The following is a 19104-nucleotide window of genomic DNA, read 5'->3' as shown; positions in this document are numbered from 1 at the left end:
TCATTTTTGCAAATAGAATTTGATTGAATCGTATAAAATTCATTTTGATTAGATAATCTTATATTTATTTATGTATCAAAAAATTCATAAATTGATCCAAATTAATTCAAAATGGATCGAATTGGGTGTATGTATGCTCAAATTTGATGTCATCACCAAGTTTATATTAAATATGGTGACATTCGTAGTTTTTAAATTCTGAATTCACTTTTACCTAGAATAAAAAATGTGTCAAATAAAATATTAATAATGTACAAAACTACTGCGTACAATTATTTTTTTCCTAATTCCAAACGACCACTAACTCCATATAATATTGTGGTGCAAGAAACTAAAGATTAATTTTATAAATTTGGTGAGGTTACAAGTCACCTAATCCTCATATTAAGTCATAATTACAAGCCAAAAGTGGGGTACGTGGCAGGCAGTGGCGTTACAATAGTGTAGTCATAAAAGTCATGTTCGGTTATAAAAATAATAAAAACGTGCATCCCAATGCAAAATCCCAAAAATTGTCTGAATCCACTTTTATGTCCCCACGTATTCTTGATAAATTGTCTGTTCACTCATAATAACTCAAGAACACACACATTAGAAAGAAAGAAAAGAAATGTCGAGTCTTAAAGTTCCAGGATCAGTTCCAGATCCTTATGAGGATGCTGAGCAACTCAAAAAAGCTTTTAAAGGTTTCTCAATTGTTTCAGTATATTCAGATCCCTTTTGTATGCCTGGTTTTAGTGCAAGATTTCTCTTTTACATTTGCATTTGCTCTTTTTCTTGACTAACCAGTTGACTTTTACTTTTCCTTACTGTTTTTTTCCTAGTTTAATTCTTGTTCTTGATGGGGGTTTTTTGTGATCTGAAGGATCTATTCCAAAATTGTTTCAAAATGTACATAGATTATTGACTGCACCCCCACTGACTCTAAATCTTGAATCCGCCTCGGTAGGTAAGTGGGCTTAGGCAAAATCTTGTGTGATTTTTAATTTGTTTCATAATTGGAGGAAATTAGTGATCTTTGCATGTAGGCATATGTAGCAGATGTTTCTTTATGATTCTGTGTAGGCATTGCCCAAACACATGGTTGGTCTAGATTACTAATTTGTTGACAAAAAGGATTTACCCCAATTATTTGGCTGGTTAAATGAGGTGATTTTTTTTTTGGAAGATCTCATTAGGCTGATTATGTTGTGTGGGGTTGGCCAGTTAAGAAATTTCATCTTCAAAATGTAAGAGTAGCGAAAATGGGGATGTTGAGGTGGATATATCGACATACTAGAAGACATAGGATTAAGAATGAAGATATCCAACACAAAGTGGAAGTGATCTTCGTGGTGGACTAGATGAGGGAAGCAAGACTGAGATGGTTCGAACATGAGAAGAGCAGGTGCATAGAGGGTTGGTCGTGGTGAGTTTTAGGAGAGGCAAAGGAAGGCCAAATAGGTGTTGAGGAGGGGTGATTAAACAGGACATGATGCAACTTTAACTTTCCTATGACATGATCTTAAAAAGAAAGTTATGGAGGTCGCAAATTAAGGTAGAAGGTTAGTAGGCAGTTGAACGTTGTCTCATTTCCAGGTGGCGATAGGCTTGGTGGTAGTTTGGTTCATTGTACCTATTTCCCCATTCATACTAGTAGTAGTAGCAGCATTTTCTCATAGTTGCTTGTCTTAAGTTTTTTGTTACTCATTATTTACTGTGCTTCAATTATCACATTAGTTAGTTATTGTTATTGCTCCTGTTTTTTGAATGCTATGTTATATGCTTTCCCTATTATTTTCTTTGTCCTCTTTACTTCTGTATTTTTCTTTTTAACTGCTCTGATGTGTGTTACTCGAGGCGAGGGCCTTTCGGAAACAACCACTCTACCTCCATGAGGTAGGGTTAAGGTCTCCATACATTCTACCCTCCCCAAATCCCACTTATGGGACTACACCGGGTGTGGTGTTGTTGTTTGGGCTTGCAAGGGAAGATGAATTTTGTCTTCCACAGAAGACTCATGGTTAAATGTTTGCAGGATGGGGTACAAATGAGGAACTTATTATTCAGATTCTGGCACATAGGAATGCAGCACAGCGCAAGTTAATCCGAGATTCTTATGCTGCTGCTTATGGAGAGGATCTTCTCAAGGACTTGGATTCTGAACTGACAAGTGATTTTCAGGTAATTAGTCTCAATTTTCCATTCTTGTTCCAAATTGTGTTGGAGTACCCTGTTTTATGAATCATTGCGGTGTATTGAATGTTTTTCTTTTGTTCATTTATACTTTCTTAGATTTGTCTGGAGCATATCTTCATTGTTGATCACTAGTAACGTAAGCCAAAGATTGCTTTGACTAATATATAATTTGATTCACATGACATTGCAGCGTGTAGTGCTTCTCTTTACTTTGAGTCCTGCTGAGCGTGACGCCTACTTGGTTAATGAAGCTACCAAACGTCTTACTGCTAGCAATTGGGTTATCATGGAAATTGCTTGTACCAGGTCTTCTGATGAACTTTTTAAGGCGAGGCAGGCCTACCATGCTCGATACAAGAAATCACTTGAAGAAGATGTTGCTTATCACACAGCTGGGGATTTCCGTAAGGTACTTCATAAGATCTGCAGTGCTACATTTAGTTCATTGGTATTCCAGTGCTAGTCAACTTTGTCATCAAATCAGCTGTAGAAAACCTATAGTCAAACTGAGAATCACAGCCGAAGTTTACTAAAGAGTCTGCCGCTTTGTTGTTTTCTCTAAATATATAGATGATTTTGAAATGACCAACCGAGAATTTGGATGAAATGAAGCTTCACCATGAGTCTAGGTACGGGTAATTTTAGGGGCTTCTTTATTTTCATTGAAGCGATTAGTTTGACTATTTAGTTATACTGGGACTAGTAGATCCTTTTGCCTAGTAAAGCTCAGTAACTCTTCTTTTTGCTTACTGTGATTTCTTAAGGGGCATTCTTTCTACCAATATAAGCTGTTGCACTTGCAGCGATTTGCCACCTTTGTGATGTTTAAGATGAATGATAAAGGGTGACAAGGGATGGATAGCCTCGACCATCCACCTCCAACCATGGGGGGTTCACCTCACCAAGGGAGCGAAGTGGAAAAGGTCACTGCTGGGCTCTTGAACCAGGGGAAATTGGGTTTACGGTTTACTGTGTCCGGAAAAAAACAAAAGAAAAGGTTTAACGATAACAGCGTAAATAGTTAGATAATCACCTTAAAGTATTGTCTGTCTTTGTTCCACTGAATACTGAGAATACATGCAACAAACAAAATATTGCAATCACCGTCGTATAGCTGGTCATATTCTAGTAAACTAATTCCCGAACAGCTTTTGGTTCCTCTTATAACTGCATTCAGATACGAGGGAGAAGAGGTAAACATGACATTGGCAAGAAAGGAAGCAAATATACTGCATGAGAAGATCTCTGACAAGGCTTACAATGACGAGGAGCTCATCCGAATTATTTCTACTAGGAGTAAAGCACAGCTGAGTGCAACCTTCAACCACTACAATGATCACCATGGCCATGAAATCATCAAGGTAAAACTCAAACATTAGCAAGACTTTTTTTTTTTTTTTTTTTTTAATAAACGGATACCCAAGCATCTCACCCCTTGTGGCGGTCAGAGGTTGAGCTACACACCCCCAAGCCTTATCATTAATAAAACAGCAAAATACAAGGAGGGAGACATAAACCTAACCTCCGATCCTATGGTGGTTCATAAGTCGACCGTCCTACTAAGGGCAGCCGACTCATCCCGATACTAGCAAATGAAACCTAGAAAAGACTCCTCTCGATACAAAGAGACTAGGAAAGCATAAATAAGGGAGACTCTCCCCTTACATCATAAAGGAAAATCTAAACAAAAAACCAGGGTGAATCTCATAAAGGCTATAATTACAAACAAGAATAGCCAGAACAAGGAGCACCAAGTAACCCAAACAAAAATCGGATGAGAACTGCATATGCAACTGGGTGTTCAATCCAAGGATGCAACACAAATAGGAGATCATGGAGGCTTCTTAATCCGTTTGGTCTTCCTCCGTCTGAAACTAGCTAGGCCGACTCTATTTAGCATTTAGTATCCTCGAGCACCATGGCTGCTGGAGAGTAGTGTAGTGACCTGGAGTGGTGATGGTGTGATTATGCTTGGAAAGAGCATCTGCAGTGTAGTTAGCTTCCCTGTAGACGTGCCTGCAAGAAAAGAAGTGAAATAATTTGGAGATATCAACAAGGTCATGAGTTACCTAGTGAAGAGTCCACGGAGGTTTAGTCTGTTGATTAATCCATTTAGTGAGTAACTCCGAGTCAACTTCTAGAATAACATGCTGGAAGCCCTGCTGAATACACCATCTTAGTCCATAAATGGCCGCCTCTAGTTCCGCTTGATTGTTGGTTCCTTCCCCTAGTGGTATGGCATAAGCGAATATGAATTTACCAATATAGTCTCTTAATATGTCTCCCCCTCCAATGACCCCGGGATTACCCAAAGTGCTACCGTCAGTATTTAGCTTAACAAAACCAAGTTTTAGCTTAATCCACGAGACACGGGTAATTTTCATCTCAAGAGTACACTTATCAATGCAAGAAATAGTGTGAGTCCAGTTTGAAGGCCAATGAATATAGGGGAAACATGAAGAAAGACTTGAACTTTTTTAAATCTGCATTATTTAAAATAAATTCTATACAAGATTTCACATTTATTCTACGGAAAGAAGCTCTTAACTAGTAGTGCCATTTTGAATCATTGCTTCAATATCTTCATATTGATTCTTTCTTGGCACCTCATCCCAAATATAACTGTTCATTGTACTGCGCGGCAATGCAGGATCTGGAAGCTGATGATGATGACGAGTACCTGAAATTTCTCAGAGCAGCAATAGAATGCTTGAAAACCCCAGAGAAATACTTTGAGAAAGTTCTTCGATTGGCTATCAAGAAGCTGGGCACAGACGAATGGGATCTTACTAGAGTTGTGGCCACTCGGGCTGAAGTTGACATGGAGCGTATCAAGGAAGAGTACCATAGGAGGAACAGTGTTACATTGGACCGTGCAATTGCTGCAGACACTTCAGGAGACTATGAAAAAATGCTTCTAGCATTGATTGGGCACGGAGATGCTTGAATACATGTGTTGTAACCTTTGGATAATAAGACCATTTCCTATTGTTTGATGTTTGAATTTGCTTTTATGATGTGTGATGTGTACTCTCGGAGTTTGGTTTTGCATTATATGAACTAAAAATTATGGTTATGTATATTCTTTACTGTGTTGACAACAGGTTCATCACCAAACATTTTGACCCATCGTAAATGCAGTATTCACAAATAAACTGACTTAATCATAATAATAACTTAAAGACGCACTTATAGATAAACAAAAGGCTATGCACCCAGAGGCGGATGTACATTCACATTCACATTTATGTATTTCTAAATACACAATTATCTTTAGAAATATCTGACTTATGCAATTTAACTATTACTTATTAAACTTGAAGTTATATTATGAATTTGCCTCTATATGTACCCAAGTCATCTTTTTCAAAGATTTTGATGTGGTAACCATTTGGAAATTGCAAACCTGGAGTTTGTAATATATCTCCTCGTTTAATTGTGATAATTTTTTAACATTCAAATTTATGTGGGAACAAAATTTTAAAAGTAATGATGATTTTTAAACTAAAGACATAGCATAATGATCAAACTTCTTGTATCTGAAAAGAGCAGCGTTTTCTAACTTGATAGACAGACCATTACTCTTTTGAGACAGTAATCGTGTTACGCCTTAAGCCTTTCTTTTCCCCTTTTTCCAATTTTTTTTAACCCCACGATAACCCGCAACCATTACAACTTCTGCCACACCCTCTGCCCTTCGGATCCTTTTTCCAAATTTGTTCAATCAGTTTTGTAATATCACTTACTTGTACTTGGTCACAAAGCAGTGGAGAAAGACAGCCATCTGCACCTAAGCAAAGTCTGTTCCAACACAAATTAAATCTCATGCAACCTCCAAATGCCATAAAATTTTGAGATGCCCCATTTAGCTCTACTCCCAGTTAGCAATTTCAACATTTCATTATAAGATCTGAGTTTAAAAAAAAAAAAAATCACAAAGAAGATATGACACTATCAATCTCATTTTATAAGAGCACCGCGAGATAGAACGAAAAGTTCATTATCATAGGGAGAAGAGCCAAAGAGAATTGTATACCAAAACAAAAAAGAGAGGAAATTTTATTAATTAAATAAAACTTCTTCAATCAACAGTCTTATATCTTATTCATAAGAATTTCTTCACTCCTATCTTGTCTCCTCGCTAAATGACTGCTACCCTGACAGCGTGTTGGCATCCATGAAGGTTTAGCACCTCTTTTCCACTTAACAGAAAATCTAGTAATTTTATGTGTCTCCTTGAAAACGTAAAATATGCCACATGATTCGGAATTCAACATGCGGTGTAACGCAATTTTTAAGTCACTTTTGCTACTTCGCTAGAAGCGTCCCTTGTACTAAAGGAATTCAACAATTTAAATATACATTTCTTCTTTCCCTACTTGGATACATTGTAGATATAGTAGCGGAATATGAATTTTCACTAAGGAATTCAAAATATGAAGAAGTAGTGCACACAAAGAAGCTAAGGAGGTTCAATATCTACTATATATACATAAAAAAATAATTTTAATCACGTACAACAACAACAACAACCCAGTGAATCACGTAAAATAATATAATTTTTAAACAAATAAGGTTCGGATTAACCTTCTCGACACTATGTAGCTCCTCCTCTTTCATAATAAGCATTTGGACATGAACTTTGTGATATTTGGAAATGGAAAAGTAGTATTTCAAGTCAAATTGAAAAAAAGAATATCTGAAAGTTGAAATGGGCCGGGTTTGGACATATATTTCAGTTGAAAAACATATTAAAGTCATGCGAGGAATTTTATTTTGGAAAAATTACTTAATTGAGTGCTTTTTAAAAATTAATTACCGATTTTAACGATATTTTTTATTTATTACAATTTATAGCAATACATAGCAATATTATGATAAATATACACTTGTATTAAAAGTGAATTATGCATACAATATAAATGTATTATAAGTGTTTTAAAATATATATTATGTTTGTGTAGTAAGAAACTGACATAATGTATTATAAGTCTATTAAAGTATGTGATAAATGTATTATCCATCTATAAAACTTGTATTATATATGTTTTATAAATAGTTCTCTGCAATATGTATTATAAATGTATTATAAGTGTTCAGTGAATTTTTTTTTATTGCTATAGATGGTAAATATTTTCTTAATATTGTATATTTATGTAAGTTTCCATTTATTTTATTTTACTTGAAAAACTTCTTTTCAAATTTAAATACATTTTTGAAAAAAAAATAATAAAAGAAAATTATATCCAAACGAGATCATAATATAATTTTTCGAAAAAAAACAAACTCACCTTCCATCTCCATGGATTGAATTGGAGTGGATCTTCATATTTGGCAGGATTTAAGTTCACAACCAGCTGGAATGGTATATCATGTATCTCACAAAAAAGTATTACACGTACTAATTTATCTTATTCCACTGATAATATAATGATCTTTTACTTCATCACTATAATTTAACATGTTATAAAACGTTATTTGCATTAGTTTTTATGTTATTAATTCTAATCATCATGAGTGGTTATGTTTAACTATTTTAAAGCGACATGATAATGTTAATTGTTTCTTTTATATTGTTAATGTATTAGAAGTAAGGGTGGTAACATGAGCTGTCCAAGTCTGGACCAAATAATTATCCATTAATTTATTAACTCAGCGTATTTAAAAGTTAGATTGTAATTTAAATTGGTCTTTAAGAAATATTATTAAAAAGTAAAAAAATAAAAGAAAAACTTTCTTTTGCTATTTGATATGTTATATAAAGTTATAATACTAATATAAATTTTTTTATTAGGTAATTAAATACATTATAAGATAATAAATAAGAAAGTTAAAAACTTGGTAAACTAGGACTTGCTGGATGATAACCCATTATTTAGCCATTTCGACCCACACTACTACAACAACAACAACAACAACAACAATCCAGTGAAATTCCACAACATGGGGTCTGGGGAGGGTAAAGTGTACGCAGACCTTTACTCCCACCAAGGTAGGAAGGTTGTTTCTGAGAGACTCTCAGTTCAATAGAAGCATAAAAAGAGGTCAGATTCTGCTAAGAAGTACAAGAAGTCAAAGCGTTATGTGAAAGCAAATAATGAAAGCGACAAAGATAAAATAGAGTAATCAAAGTACAGAGAGTAGTATATAATAACAGAAATCAGAGCACAAGAAATTATAGTGCGCTAATGCGCCTACTAATAAGGAAGAATAAGGAGACTTTGTACTAGCCTTCTACCCTAATATGGGTCCTCCACACCCTCATATCTTAGGTTATGTCCTCGGTAAGCTGTAACTGCGTCATGTCCTGTCTAATCACCTCTCCCCAATATTTCTTCGGCGTACTCCTACCTCTTATGAAACCATCCATGGCAAACCTCTCACACCTCCACACTAGGGCATCTGTGTCTCTCCTCTTCACATGCCCAAACCATCTCAGTCGCACTTCCCGCATCTTGTCTTCCACCGAGGCCACTCCTACCTTGTCCTGAATAGCCTCATTTCTAATCCTATTGCTCCTGGTATGTCCACACATCCATTTCAACATTCTCATATCGGCAACTTTCATCTTTTGAATGTGAAAAGCCTTAACTGGCCAACACTCCGCCCTATATAACATAGCCGGTCTAACCACCACTTTATAGAACTTGTCCTTAAGTTTTGGTGGCACCTTCTTGTCACATAGCACACCGGAAGCGAGCCTCCATTTCATCCACCCTACCCCAATACAATGTGTGACATCATCGTCAATCTCCCCGCTGCCTTGCATGATAGACCCAAGGTATTTGGCACTACTTTTCTTTTGGATGACCTGGTCACCAAGCCTAACTTCCGCACCAACCTCTTGAGGTTTCTCACTGAACTTGCACTCTAAGTACTCCGTCTTGGTCCTACTCAACTTAAACCCTTTAGATACCAAGGTATGTATCCAATCCTCCAGCTTAGTGTTAACTCCGCTACGAGTCTCATCGATCATGACTATGTCGTCCGCGAAAAGCATACACCATGGCACCTCACCTTAAATTTGTCGCGTCAATCCATCCATCACCAAATCAAATAAAAATGGACTAAGAGCTGATCCTTGATGCAACTCCATCACAACTGGAAAGTACTCTGAATCCCTTCCTACTGTCCTTACCCTGCTTTTGGAACCCTCATACATGTCCTTGATCACCATAATGTACGTCACAGGTACACCTTTAGCCTCCAAACATTTTCATAGTATCTCTCATGGAACTTTATCATAAGCCTTTTCTAGGTCAATGAATACCATATGCAAGTCCCTCTTCCTCTCTCTATACTTCTCCACCAGTCTCCTCATAAGATGGATGAATTTTATAGTTGAGCGTCCCGGCATAAATCCGAATTAGTTCTCTGAAATAGACACGCTTCTACTCACCCTCATCTCCACCACTCTTTCCCACACTTTCATAGTATGGCTTAGAAGCTTGATACCTCTATAGTTGTTGTAACTCTAGATATCTACCTTGTTTTTGTATAAAGGGATCATTACGCTCGACCTCCATTTTTGAGTATCGTTGCCGTCTTAAAGATGACATTAAATAACCTAGTCAGCCACTCCAAACCTACAGAGCTTGCACTCATCCAAAGTTCCCCAAGAATCTCGTCAGGTTCGATCGCTCATCCCCAACGCATCCTATGCACATCACCCTTAACCTCTTCGACCATAATACTCCTGCAACACCCAAAATCGTGACGCCTCCCTGTATGTTCCAAATCTCCCAACACACTCTCTCTGTCCCCTTCTTCATTCAATAGTTTATGGAAGTATGGCTGTCATCTCTGTTTAATGAGGGTCTCCTCTGCCAATACTTTTCCATGCTCGTCCTTAATGCACTTCACTTGATCCACATCGTGTGCCCTTCTCTCCCGCGCCCTGGCTAGCCTGAGCTATTTCCTATCCCGCCTTTCTCTTCTAGTTCAGCATAAAACGTTCAAAAGCTGCTATTTTTGCCATCGAAACTGCCGACTTCGCCTCCTTCCTCGCTATCTTATAAAGTTCCTTATTCGTCTACTTCTCCACCTCATTCTTAATTTCTATCAACTTCGCATACACGACCCACGCTACTAAATAATGGGAATTTCCTACTGACATTCCATTGAATATCCGTCAGAATTTAGCTCATCGGTGACAAATTCGATGAATTTTTGACCAATTTCGTTAGAAACATTTAGTAGAAATTCCCATTTTTAGTATTGTCAGCCTGTTTCAACCAAAGCTACATTTCAGCGAGTTATTGGCTCACCTATGTTACGATTCTGACCCATTGTGAGTGACACCCACAGTAACCCTCCGGTGGAGAATCAATGCTACACCTAACTAAAGCATACTATCAACCAAACACGTATTTAAATATGTGAAAACACTTTTAAATAAAATAGTTTAAAATTGAGTTTCCATAAACTCAAGAAATTTACCAAATCATGCAGAAATTAACCCTTTAGAATCTGAAAGTCATTGTACCAAAACTCTAGCTAATGGTCTAGAATAAGGGAATGCAACCCCACAAACAACAAATATAAAACAATAGTTTAAAGGGTCTAAGTCCAAAAGAAAAGGACTAAGAGCTAAGATGAATTCACGGCAGCTTGAAAGAACTGACTTACCCTTGAATTCGAATGATCAATGATCTCTTAACTGAGGTCTCTTAATAGCTGCATGAATATGTTCTGTACTCAACAAAGAAAGAACAAGTGTAGTATCAGTGCACAACGATAATGTACTGGTAGGATCACGCGGCGATTTTCAGTAAATAAAATATGAACAAGAAACTACAACATAGTAAGGCAATAAGATACAATCACATCACAGTTATGGCAACTCTTGAATTATTATACAGGTAAACATACTCAGTCACAATGCATTAGTCAAACGATGGTTCTTTCATGAAACCTAAACCCAAACTATTAGTATATCGGCATGGTACATGTTCCAATTGCCAGTGTAAAGGCGTGGTACCCATTTCAAATGTACCGACATGATACTTGATCTAATCTTACCGGCATGATACTCGATCTAATCTTACCGGCATGATACTCGATCAAATCTTACCGGCATGATACCCGATCCAACATAAAGTCAAACATCACAATCACAACCATAATAAATAGGCGCACACACTTGTACAACCAAGTAATATATTCGTTGCATACAAATTGATTACAAGATATCATTTCACTTTATGTTCTTTCCTTCTTCCCTAATCATATATCATGCATGCATTAATAGTAAAGTAGTTAATCGGCATATATAACACAAATCGGAAAATACAACCATTACCCACCTCGAAACAGGCCTTGGAAACTCTAATGAATGAACTGAAGCTTTCCCTTTCTAAAGTGTCTTAGCTCGTTCATGGTATAAAATAAATAAAGAATACAAGGAATCGATGAACAATGGCCTAAATTCCCTGAATTATATCAAAATCCTAACCCTTGACCAATTTCATGATCACCTCACTCAACTAGGATTTTTCCCACCATTAATTTCATGTTAAAACCTTCCACTAAGAGATCAACCCCAATCCATTACCGAAACCTTCCACCAATAATCTAAACTCAGAAATCAACCCCAATCCATTATCAAATTGCTCTAGACCTTGCCTGAATCATATCTTGTCCAAGTTTGACCTAGTCTAGAAATTTTTAAGTTACTACTCAAAAAATTTTAAGCCCAATTTTCTTCTCCATTGGCTCATTCATAACGACAGAAATGGATTGTTATAATCGAAGCAATATAACTAAAACTAAAAACCATAATAGGATAGTCGTAACCTGAACAAAATCAACAGCTCACTGAATCACTTTGCCTCCGTAGTTTGTAATCATTTCTCCTATTCTTAACAAAAACCACATAAATAACTAGGAGTTCAATCATCACAAACCACCTACCCCCGCTCTAAGCTCGACAAGTGTTAAGCACAATCCTATGATAATGAATGCAATGCAATGCAATCCAATAAGAATGAACCAACTATAATCACAAAACAATCTTACCTGACCCCACTTCAGGTTACCCACCGTAGCAACCATAACGAGAACAAATTATTTCCGAAAACCCACTGCCAAATCTACTTCCTTTTGTCCCATCTCACATTCCCATAGCAACAACATACTAAGCCTCAGAGATTCTATACTCATCTGACCACAACAACTCAAGTCATAGTACACAATTATATGAAAGGCAATGCAATGCGATGTAGGCGAACATTCCAATCTTTAGCCTCAAAGGAATGAATGTATGTGGTGTAAGCGAACACCTCGATCCAATGCATGTGGTGTAGGAAAATACCTCAATCCTAGCCTCAAAAGGCATGAAATACATATGGTGTAGGAGAACACCCCGATCCTAGCCTTAAAGAAAATGAAATGCATATGGCGTAGGTAAATACCCTGATCCTAGCCTTAATAGGCATGAAATGCAATGCATATGCACCATATGCATGTATGTAGGCAAACAATACAAGCATAACGCCACAATAACAATCTCAGCTAACCCAATAGTTCATATAAAGCAATAACCATTTAGCACACAAATTCTATTTGGATCGTCAAGGCCATCATGATATCTACAAGCCTATAAGAAAACATTTACTCCTAACGGTTCATATAAAACAATAATCAGCTTGCACACAAGTCATGTCTGGACTGTCAAGGCCATCATGATATCTAAGAAACACGTAAAGCATGAACATATAAATATACAAATAGAAATCCCACAGGCAATCTGTATGTAACTTCACCTTCTTTGTACAATCACCATAAAACCACAATTAACCTAACAGTCACCGTAATTCGCTAATCACAATAATATATAGTCATTTCCTATTCACCAACTTAACATGGACCGGCTCCACCGAATATGAGTTTTTAACAAGAATAACCTCAATAAGCAATTTAAAGACATCTAATGATTGAACCTTCGATAGCACGCTAGGCACAAAAACTACAAAAGGAATCATGCCAAAAAGAAAGAAATAACCTTCACACAACTTATATTTGAGCTCGAACAACTTGATGTAGATACTCGATTTTCTTTGCCAAAATCTTGCAGCACCGCAGAGTCAATTAATTTGCATATAAGACAAGTCAACATGAAGAAGGAATTCTACAAGTAATCTGATAATTACAGATTACACCTTAATATTTAAAGCTAAGTTCGCTATGTCATCCAATATTAACATAGTCATTTAGAATTACCAACTACAGTGATTCAATAAATAAATATAATCAAGTGGAGATTGAAATCCAATATGAATTGTATGCACTAAGATAAGCAAAAATTACAAGGTGTTGAAGTGAAAAAAATCGTATTCAGTGGTCTTGGTTGATAAGTTGTATTGTGGACACCTGACTAACCCAAAATGGTTGTCTTTCCATAAAGGGATACAACATACTAAACTTCCTTACCTTCCACGTGGGTATATATTGTCAATATGACACTTTTATTTATCCTTTCAGTTGGATGGATCCATATCAATATATATTGGGGTATTGTGTAGAATCGCGGTAAAATGCATATATTTTTTCCACATTTACTATAATTGATAGAAAATTATTTTGAATAAAGCTTACCTCATCTAATAATAATTCTTTCGATACAAATAAACTTACTATCTCCTCTAAAATATCAAATAATTATGAAAATCTTATAAATAAATACAAACACAAATTTATCATAATTAAAGAATTTCTCATATTTAAATCAAATAGTTTTTAATCGCATGTGATGTTACAATAAAATATCATATAATTATAAAAATCTTATAAATAAATACAAACACAAATATATCATAATTAAAGAATTTCTCACATTTAAATTAAATAGTTTTGAATCGCATGTGATGTTACAATAAAATTCTCAAATTTAGGCTCATAAGCTTTTAATACAGGACAGAGGACAGCCTTAAACATCAGGAGTGTTACAACTACTCCTAAAACATGAAGTTAAATGCTCATACTAAAACTGTGAGTAAAAACTCAAAAATGCTTCTTTTAGCTTTCTTTGTAACTTTCACTCATTCTGGTCAACTTCTTTTTCAAACTCATTCTCAAAATAAAAGAAATATGAAATGTTGTCGTTAAATCAATTCTGAAAATCATTTACAAAATCAACAATGCAACTTCATGACCTAAACAGTGCACTTGGATCACTCGTGTTCCCTCAAAACTCAGCTTTTACTCTTAGCTTTGAAAATACTCTCTTTTTTTAAAAAAATAATTTGGAAATCAATGCAGAATGACAATAATGGAAACAACTCAATCAGGCTTCATATCAAAATATGCATGAACAACAACTCACGAATTTGAAACATAAGGGTATTCACAATCTCAATAAATATACATATAACTCAATGAAGCAATTCGAACTAAAACTCAACTTGAACTTTTTTATGACGGAATTGAACTGTAGGGTGTGAGGACGAACTCAGTCCAACGCTGTGATTAGCCTTATATACCTGTAAGAACGATGTTCTTGGTGAAACTCGAAGAACTCTATGGATACGCTTGAACCCTAACTTTTTCTCCTCTCCAATCCTTGCTCCAAGTCATCTAAGTATTAATGAGGGAAAAAGGGTTGTGGGGTACTGATAAGGGACTTAGCTTAGTTCCAAAACGTTAGGGTTTTGGTTCGGAAAGAATGGAAAAAGACCAAACTAACCCTCATTAAACTAAATTTGGGTCATCTATGAGCCGTAAAACCCCCCACATGGAAACTGAGTGCTCAAAATCGGACTCATTGGAATTTGCAAGGGTAGGGTCTACGGGTCCCCCCTACGAATCGTAAACCCTACTACGGGCTGTAAAGGCTAGTCGTAGAATCATGCTAAGGAACTCTGTGGTTTGGGTCTACGGGCCCTTCTACAGTTCAATCCTAATCGTAGAACTGTGTACACTTTCCAATAGTTACTGGAATTGCAAGTCTGAGTCTACAAGTCCATTCTACGAATTGTAGGAAAGTTTTTGTGGGATGGGCCTGAGATTGGGGCGTAGGACCTCCTCTACGGATGCTTCCTACGGTTTGTAGAAACTTCTACGAGCTGTAGAAGCTATCCGTTGAAGAGTCTCAATAAACTCAAAATTTCACCAAGTCTGGAAGGGGTCTACGAGTCCATCCTACAGTCCGTAGAAGCTTCTACGGACTGTAGGTGGCACTCGTAAAAACTCATCTAATTTAGAAACTCAGCTTTTCTCTGAGTTCTTCGAGACTGATCTAAATTAGAATATTTCGGGGTGTTACAAATATCTTGAAAATACTATTTTAGGCAAATCTTTCAAGTTGATGTAAATTATAGTTTGGAAGTTGTCCATATAACATGGTTAAACACATAATCTACAACCCTCAGTTCTAAATCTCATGAAACATTAGAAGTGAAATGTTGCAGGAACACTACAGGTCAAACAATATGAAAGCAGTTTGATGGCATTTATCTAAACTAGCGCGATGCTGCTTTCTCCGCCTGGTGGTTTGCGCACGCCACCAAAGTAATCTCTGGATTCAACTTTTCCATCAGAAAAAATATCATTTCCACTCATTTCTCTCAGCTTTGCTCTGCTCAGTGGCTTTTCTGCAGATCCAGGAGGAACGTCTCCCTTGAAAATGTCATTGCCGGTCAACTCTGCAAATTTCTGGTTATGTATTTTCTTTACTGTGTTGACAACAGGTTCATCACCAAACAAAATATTGCTTTGACCACCAGCAGGCTACAAAATAGCACAGCCACATGAGAACACAAAACAAGTCTGTAGACAGAATTGGGAAGAAGAAAACAAGTCTAATACTCAACTCACATTAGAAACCTTGACAGATGTACGTACAACTCGTGGAGCAGGTTCACCCATGTCTTTGCTTTCTTTTAACTCTATGCATCGGGAAGCAGCCAAAGATCTCGGAGGAATTTCTGCAGGAGGGCCAAAGATGTCATTTCCACTGAGTTCCTTGCTCTTTGCATCTGACAGCTGCTTCTTCATGTTGCTATCTGAATCAATTTCTAGTGTTCCACTCAACTCTCTCTGCTTTGCCACTTCTGTAAGAGTGATAGGTTTCTTCGGGGAGATCCTTTCTTCAGTACTGAATGAGATCTGGCTTATCCCATTTGCAGCTTGCTACAATGAATTACAAAACCTTAGATGAGGAAGTTGCCGGTTACTAGTTTCCGATTTTGCAGCACGCTCACACAGCAAGTCCCGTAAAACATAATTTTACCTTAATGAAATATATAGTACCTGAACAATGCGTACAGATGTCCTGTTGTTAAAGTTACCATTAACAGCTCCTGCTTCAGATGCATCATCTTCACCATCAGCAGAAAAGATTTTGCTGCCACTCATCTCCTTCAGTTTGTACCCTGAACATGGTTTCCTGGAGACAATAATTTTCCAGAAGTGTTAGGACCAGAGAACATAAGGTCACTGGAATATTTCTTTTCTTGTCCAAACATTGGAACCTCTAGATTCAATGAAACTATGAGTCAAAACACAAAAAATATATTCCAAATTTCCGTGTAGCATTTAGATTTCACTAGTTGCAAATGGTGGGGAAAAAAACTCTTAACTTTATGAGTGTTTCGATAGAGAAGCTTCACTTCACTTGCAAGCTTTTCACTTTTGCATCAGCTAAATTTGCATGCCCATCTAAAAGCAAGCATGTATGTAGTGATAGAGCTAATTTCAACAATGGCTGCAATGTTTTAGGTGACCATATAAGAAAATAGCATGTCTTCAATTTCATAAGTTAATCGGATGACATGACTACTACTAAAATACATATGTGTTGCAACAATATCAAAAAAAGTTTCTGCTAAAGTGAACTACTACTAAAATAAGGGGACTCCTGAACTTTCCCTAAGTACTGATAATGTCAAAAAACCACTAAATATTTCAGAGAAAATTATAATGTAAAATCTGTTGCATTAAGTTTGAAATGGAAAACTGAAAAAGAGGGTAAACAACCTGCTACAATCTGTTTAACAACAACATCAGCATATCTAACTTTAAATCCTCACAAGAAACTAGAGACCTGTTCAACAAATGCTGAACAATAGAAGGAACCAAAAAATATAATACACTTACAAGCTAAGTTGCGCGGACTCTTCACTTTCGATGCCGCACCCGTGTCGGATTCTCCAAAAATACACTACTTTTGGAGAATCCGACACACACCCATTGTCATTTTTGAAGAGTCCGAGCAACATAGCTTACAAGCTTATTTCTCCACGTTATCACAAATGTAAACCAAAACCTAGAGCAGCCTAACAAGTAAATGCAACAGACATGTTTGGTAGGAAGGAAAATATTTTTCAAAAATGTTTTATAATATTCTGATTTTGGTAGGCTTAAATATTCTTCAAATGAATTTATTTTCCTCTAATTTATGGAAAATGACCTCCCTATATAAAAGTAAAAAAAAAAATATAATTCTAAAAAACTCTCCTTCAACCTCACCACATGGCACCTACAGGCCCGACTACCATCCCAGGACACAACTCCCTACTTCGAACCTCGACCCGGGACATGACTCTCAACCCCGACGCAGGAAAAGACTCAGAACCTCAACTCGAGATCCGACACTTGACCCCAACCAAAGATCTGACCGAAACTCTTAACCTAGACCCAAGACCCCACACCCACATGGGACCAACTTCCAACCCTAACATGGACCGAAATTCTGAATATAACCTAGGACCCAACTCCTGACACCAATCCAAGTCAGGTCCCAACCCTAACCCTAACTCTAGGGCAAGGCCGGGTCCTGGCTCTGGGTGAGTCTTTGAACTCATTTCAGATCAAGGTCGGTTAGGTCCCGAGTCAGCATCGAGTCGCAGGTCATGGTTGAGATTGGTTGTCAGGATATGGGTCAGGATCGTGTCTCGAATCTATGTTGGGTTAGATAGACGTTTGGATAGGGGTCCAATGTCATAGTATTTGCTAAAAATAATTCTTTTATATATAAATGTTCTTGAGATGGTATTTTCTTAGTACTAACTAAATACTACAAAACAAGTGAAAACATTTTCGTTCATACCTAACATAACCATATAAAAAGAAGAAGAAAAAAAATGTATTATCAGATCTAAGAAATTATGGAAGCGTTAGAAACAAAACAAAAAATTTGGGACAATTCAGGTAAAGATCTGAACATTTAAATCAACACAACAAGCAACGAATTAAAGCATATATTAGAAACACACACTACCTATATAGATATATATTTTAAGTAAAACATTAAACACCTAATAAAATGTGACGATAAATTAAACAAATTGAAAAATCATTTATTTACATACCGTTTGTTCAAGCTTTCAGCTTCCTCTTGAGTAATTTGACCTCCAAACAACACCTTACTGATTCCATCAGAAGGCTGCAACACAATAACAAATAAATTAAACACTAAACAAATCATAGGAAGATTAACACAAGTCACAATATTTCACCTGATGAGAACGAGCACCGGAGGCGGCGGATGAGTTGTTCGACGGCGGAGCTTCCGACCAGGTGAGCAGATCGGCGGTAGAGGTATTGGGTTTCCGTACAGGTGTTGCTCTCTCCATTTTGTTGAGTGTCCTAAAGTAGCTGAAACTTGAAAGAGTGGAGTTTGTTTGTTTGAAAATGGCGAGTCTTACAGTTTACTTTATCCAACAACAAATTTGAATAAATTGAGCAAAGTTTGGTTTTAGAGATTTGAAATTGTGACTTATGGGTGGGGGGGGGGGACCCTTTTGTTATGGTAAAGTTATGGCACGTGCATCGTAATTCGTAACAGCTAAGAACTAATTTATTGAGAAAAGGACATAAATGATTCGTCGGAGGGCTTTGATAATAGAATCCATTTTTCATTTTATTCATCAGACTTTATTTCAAATAATATTTATATTTAATATAATTTTAAAATTGGTCAAAGTATAT

General features: G+C 36.6%; 2 protein-coding genes across 2 annotated transcripts; one reads left to right on the top strand and one right to left on the bottom strand.

Moving 5' to 3' along the window:
- Positions 1–448: 448 nt before the first annotated feature.
- LOC129902688 (annexin D2-like) lies at positions 449–5258 on the top strand. The gene is made up of 5 exons (XM_055978060.1): positions 449–686; positions 2018–2163; positions 2369–2587; positions 3327–3539; positions 4829–5258. Exons 1-5 carry the CDS (start codon positions 611–613, stop codon positions 5123–5125), a joined length of 951 nt encoding a protein of 316 aa, XP_055834035.1. The 5' UTR covers positions 449–610; the 3' UTR covers positions 5126–5258.
- Positions 5259–15458: 10200 nt separating this feature from the next.
- On the bottom strand, positions 15459–18866 carry LOC129902682 (uncharacterized). The gene is made up of 5 exons (XM_055978049.1): positions 18633–18866; positions 18486–18559; positions 16426–16561; positions 15991–16305; positions 15459–15903 (listed from the first exon to the last, which is right to left on the bottom strand). The coding sequence occupies exons 1-5, from the start codon at positions 18747–18749 to the stop codon at positions 15631–15633; spliced, it is 915 nt and encodes a 304-aa protein (XP_055834024.1). The 5' UTR covers positions 18750–18866; the 3' UTR covers positions 15459–15630.
- Positions 18867–19104: the final 238 nt, after the last annotated feature.

This window comes from Solanum dulcamara, chromosome 1 (assembly GCF_947179165.1).
Source record: "Solanum dulcamara chromosome 1, daSolDulc1.2, whole genome shotgun sequence".
In the NCBI taxonomy this organism is placed as follows: domain Eukaryota; kingdom Viridiplantae; phylum Streptophyta; class Magnoliopsida; order Solanales; family Solanaceae; genus Solanum; species Solanum dulcamara.
This window is presented reverse-complemented; position numbering and strand designations above follow the sequence as displayed.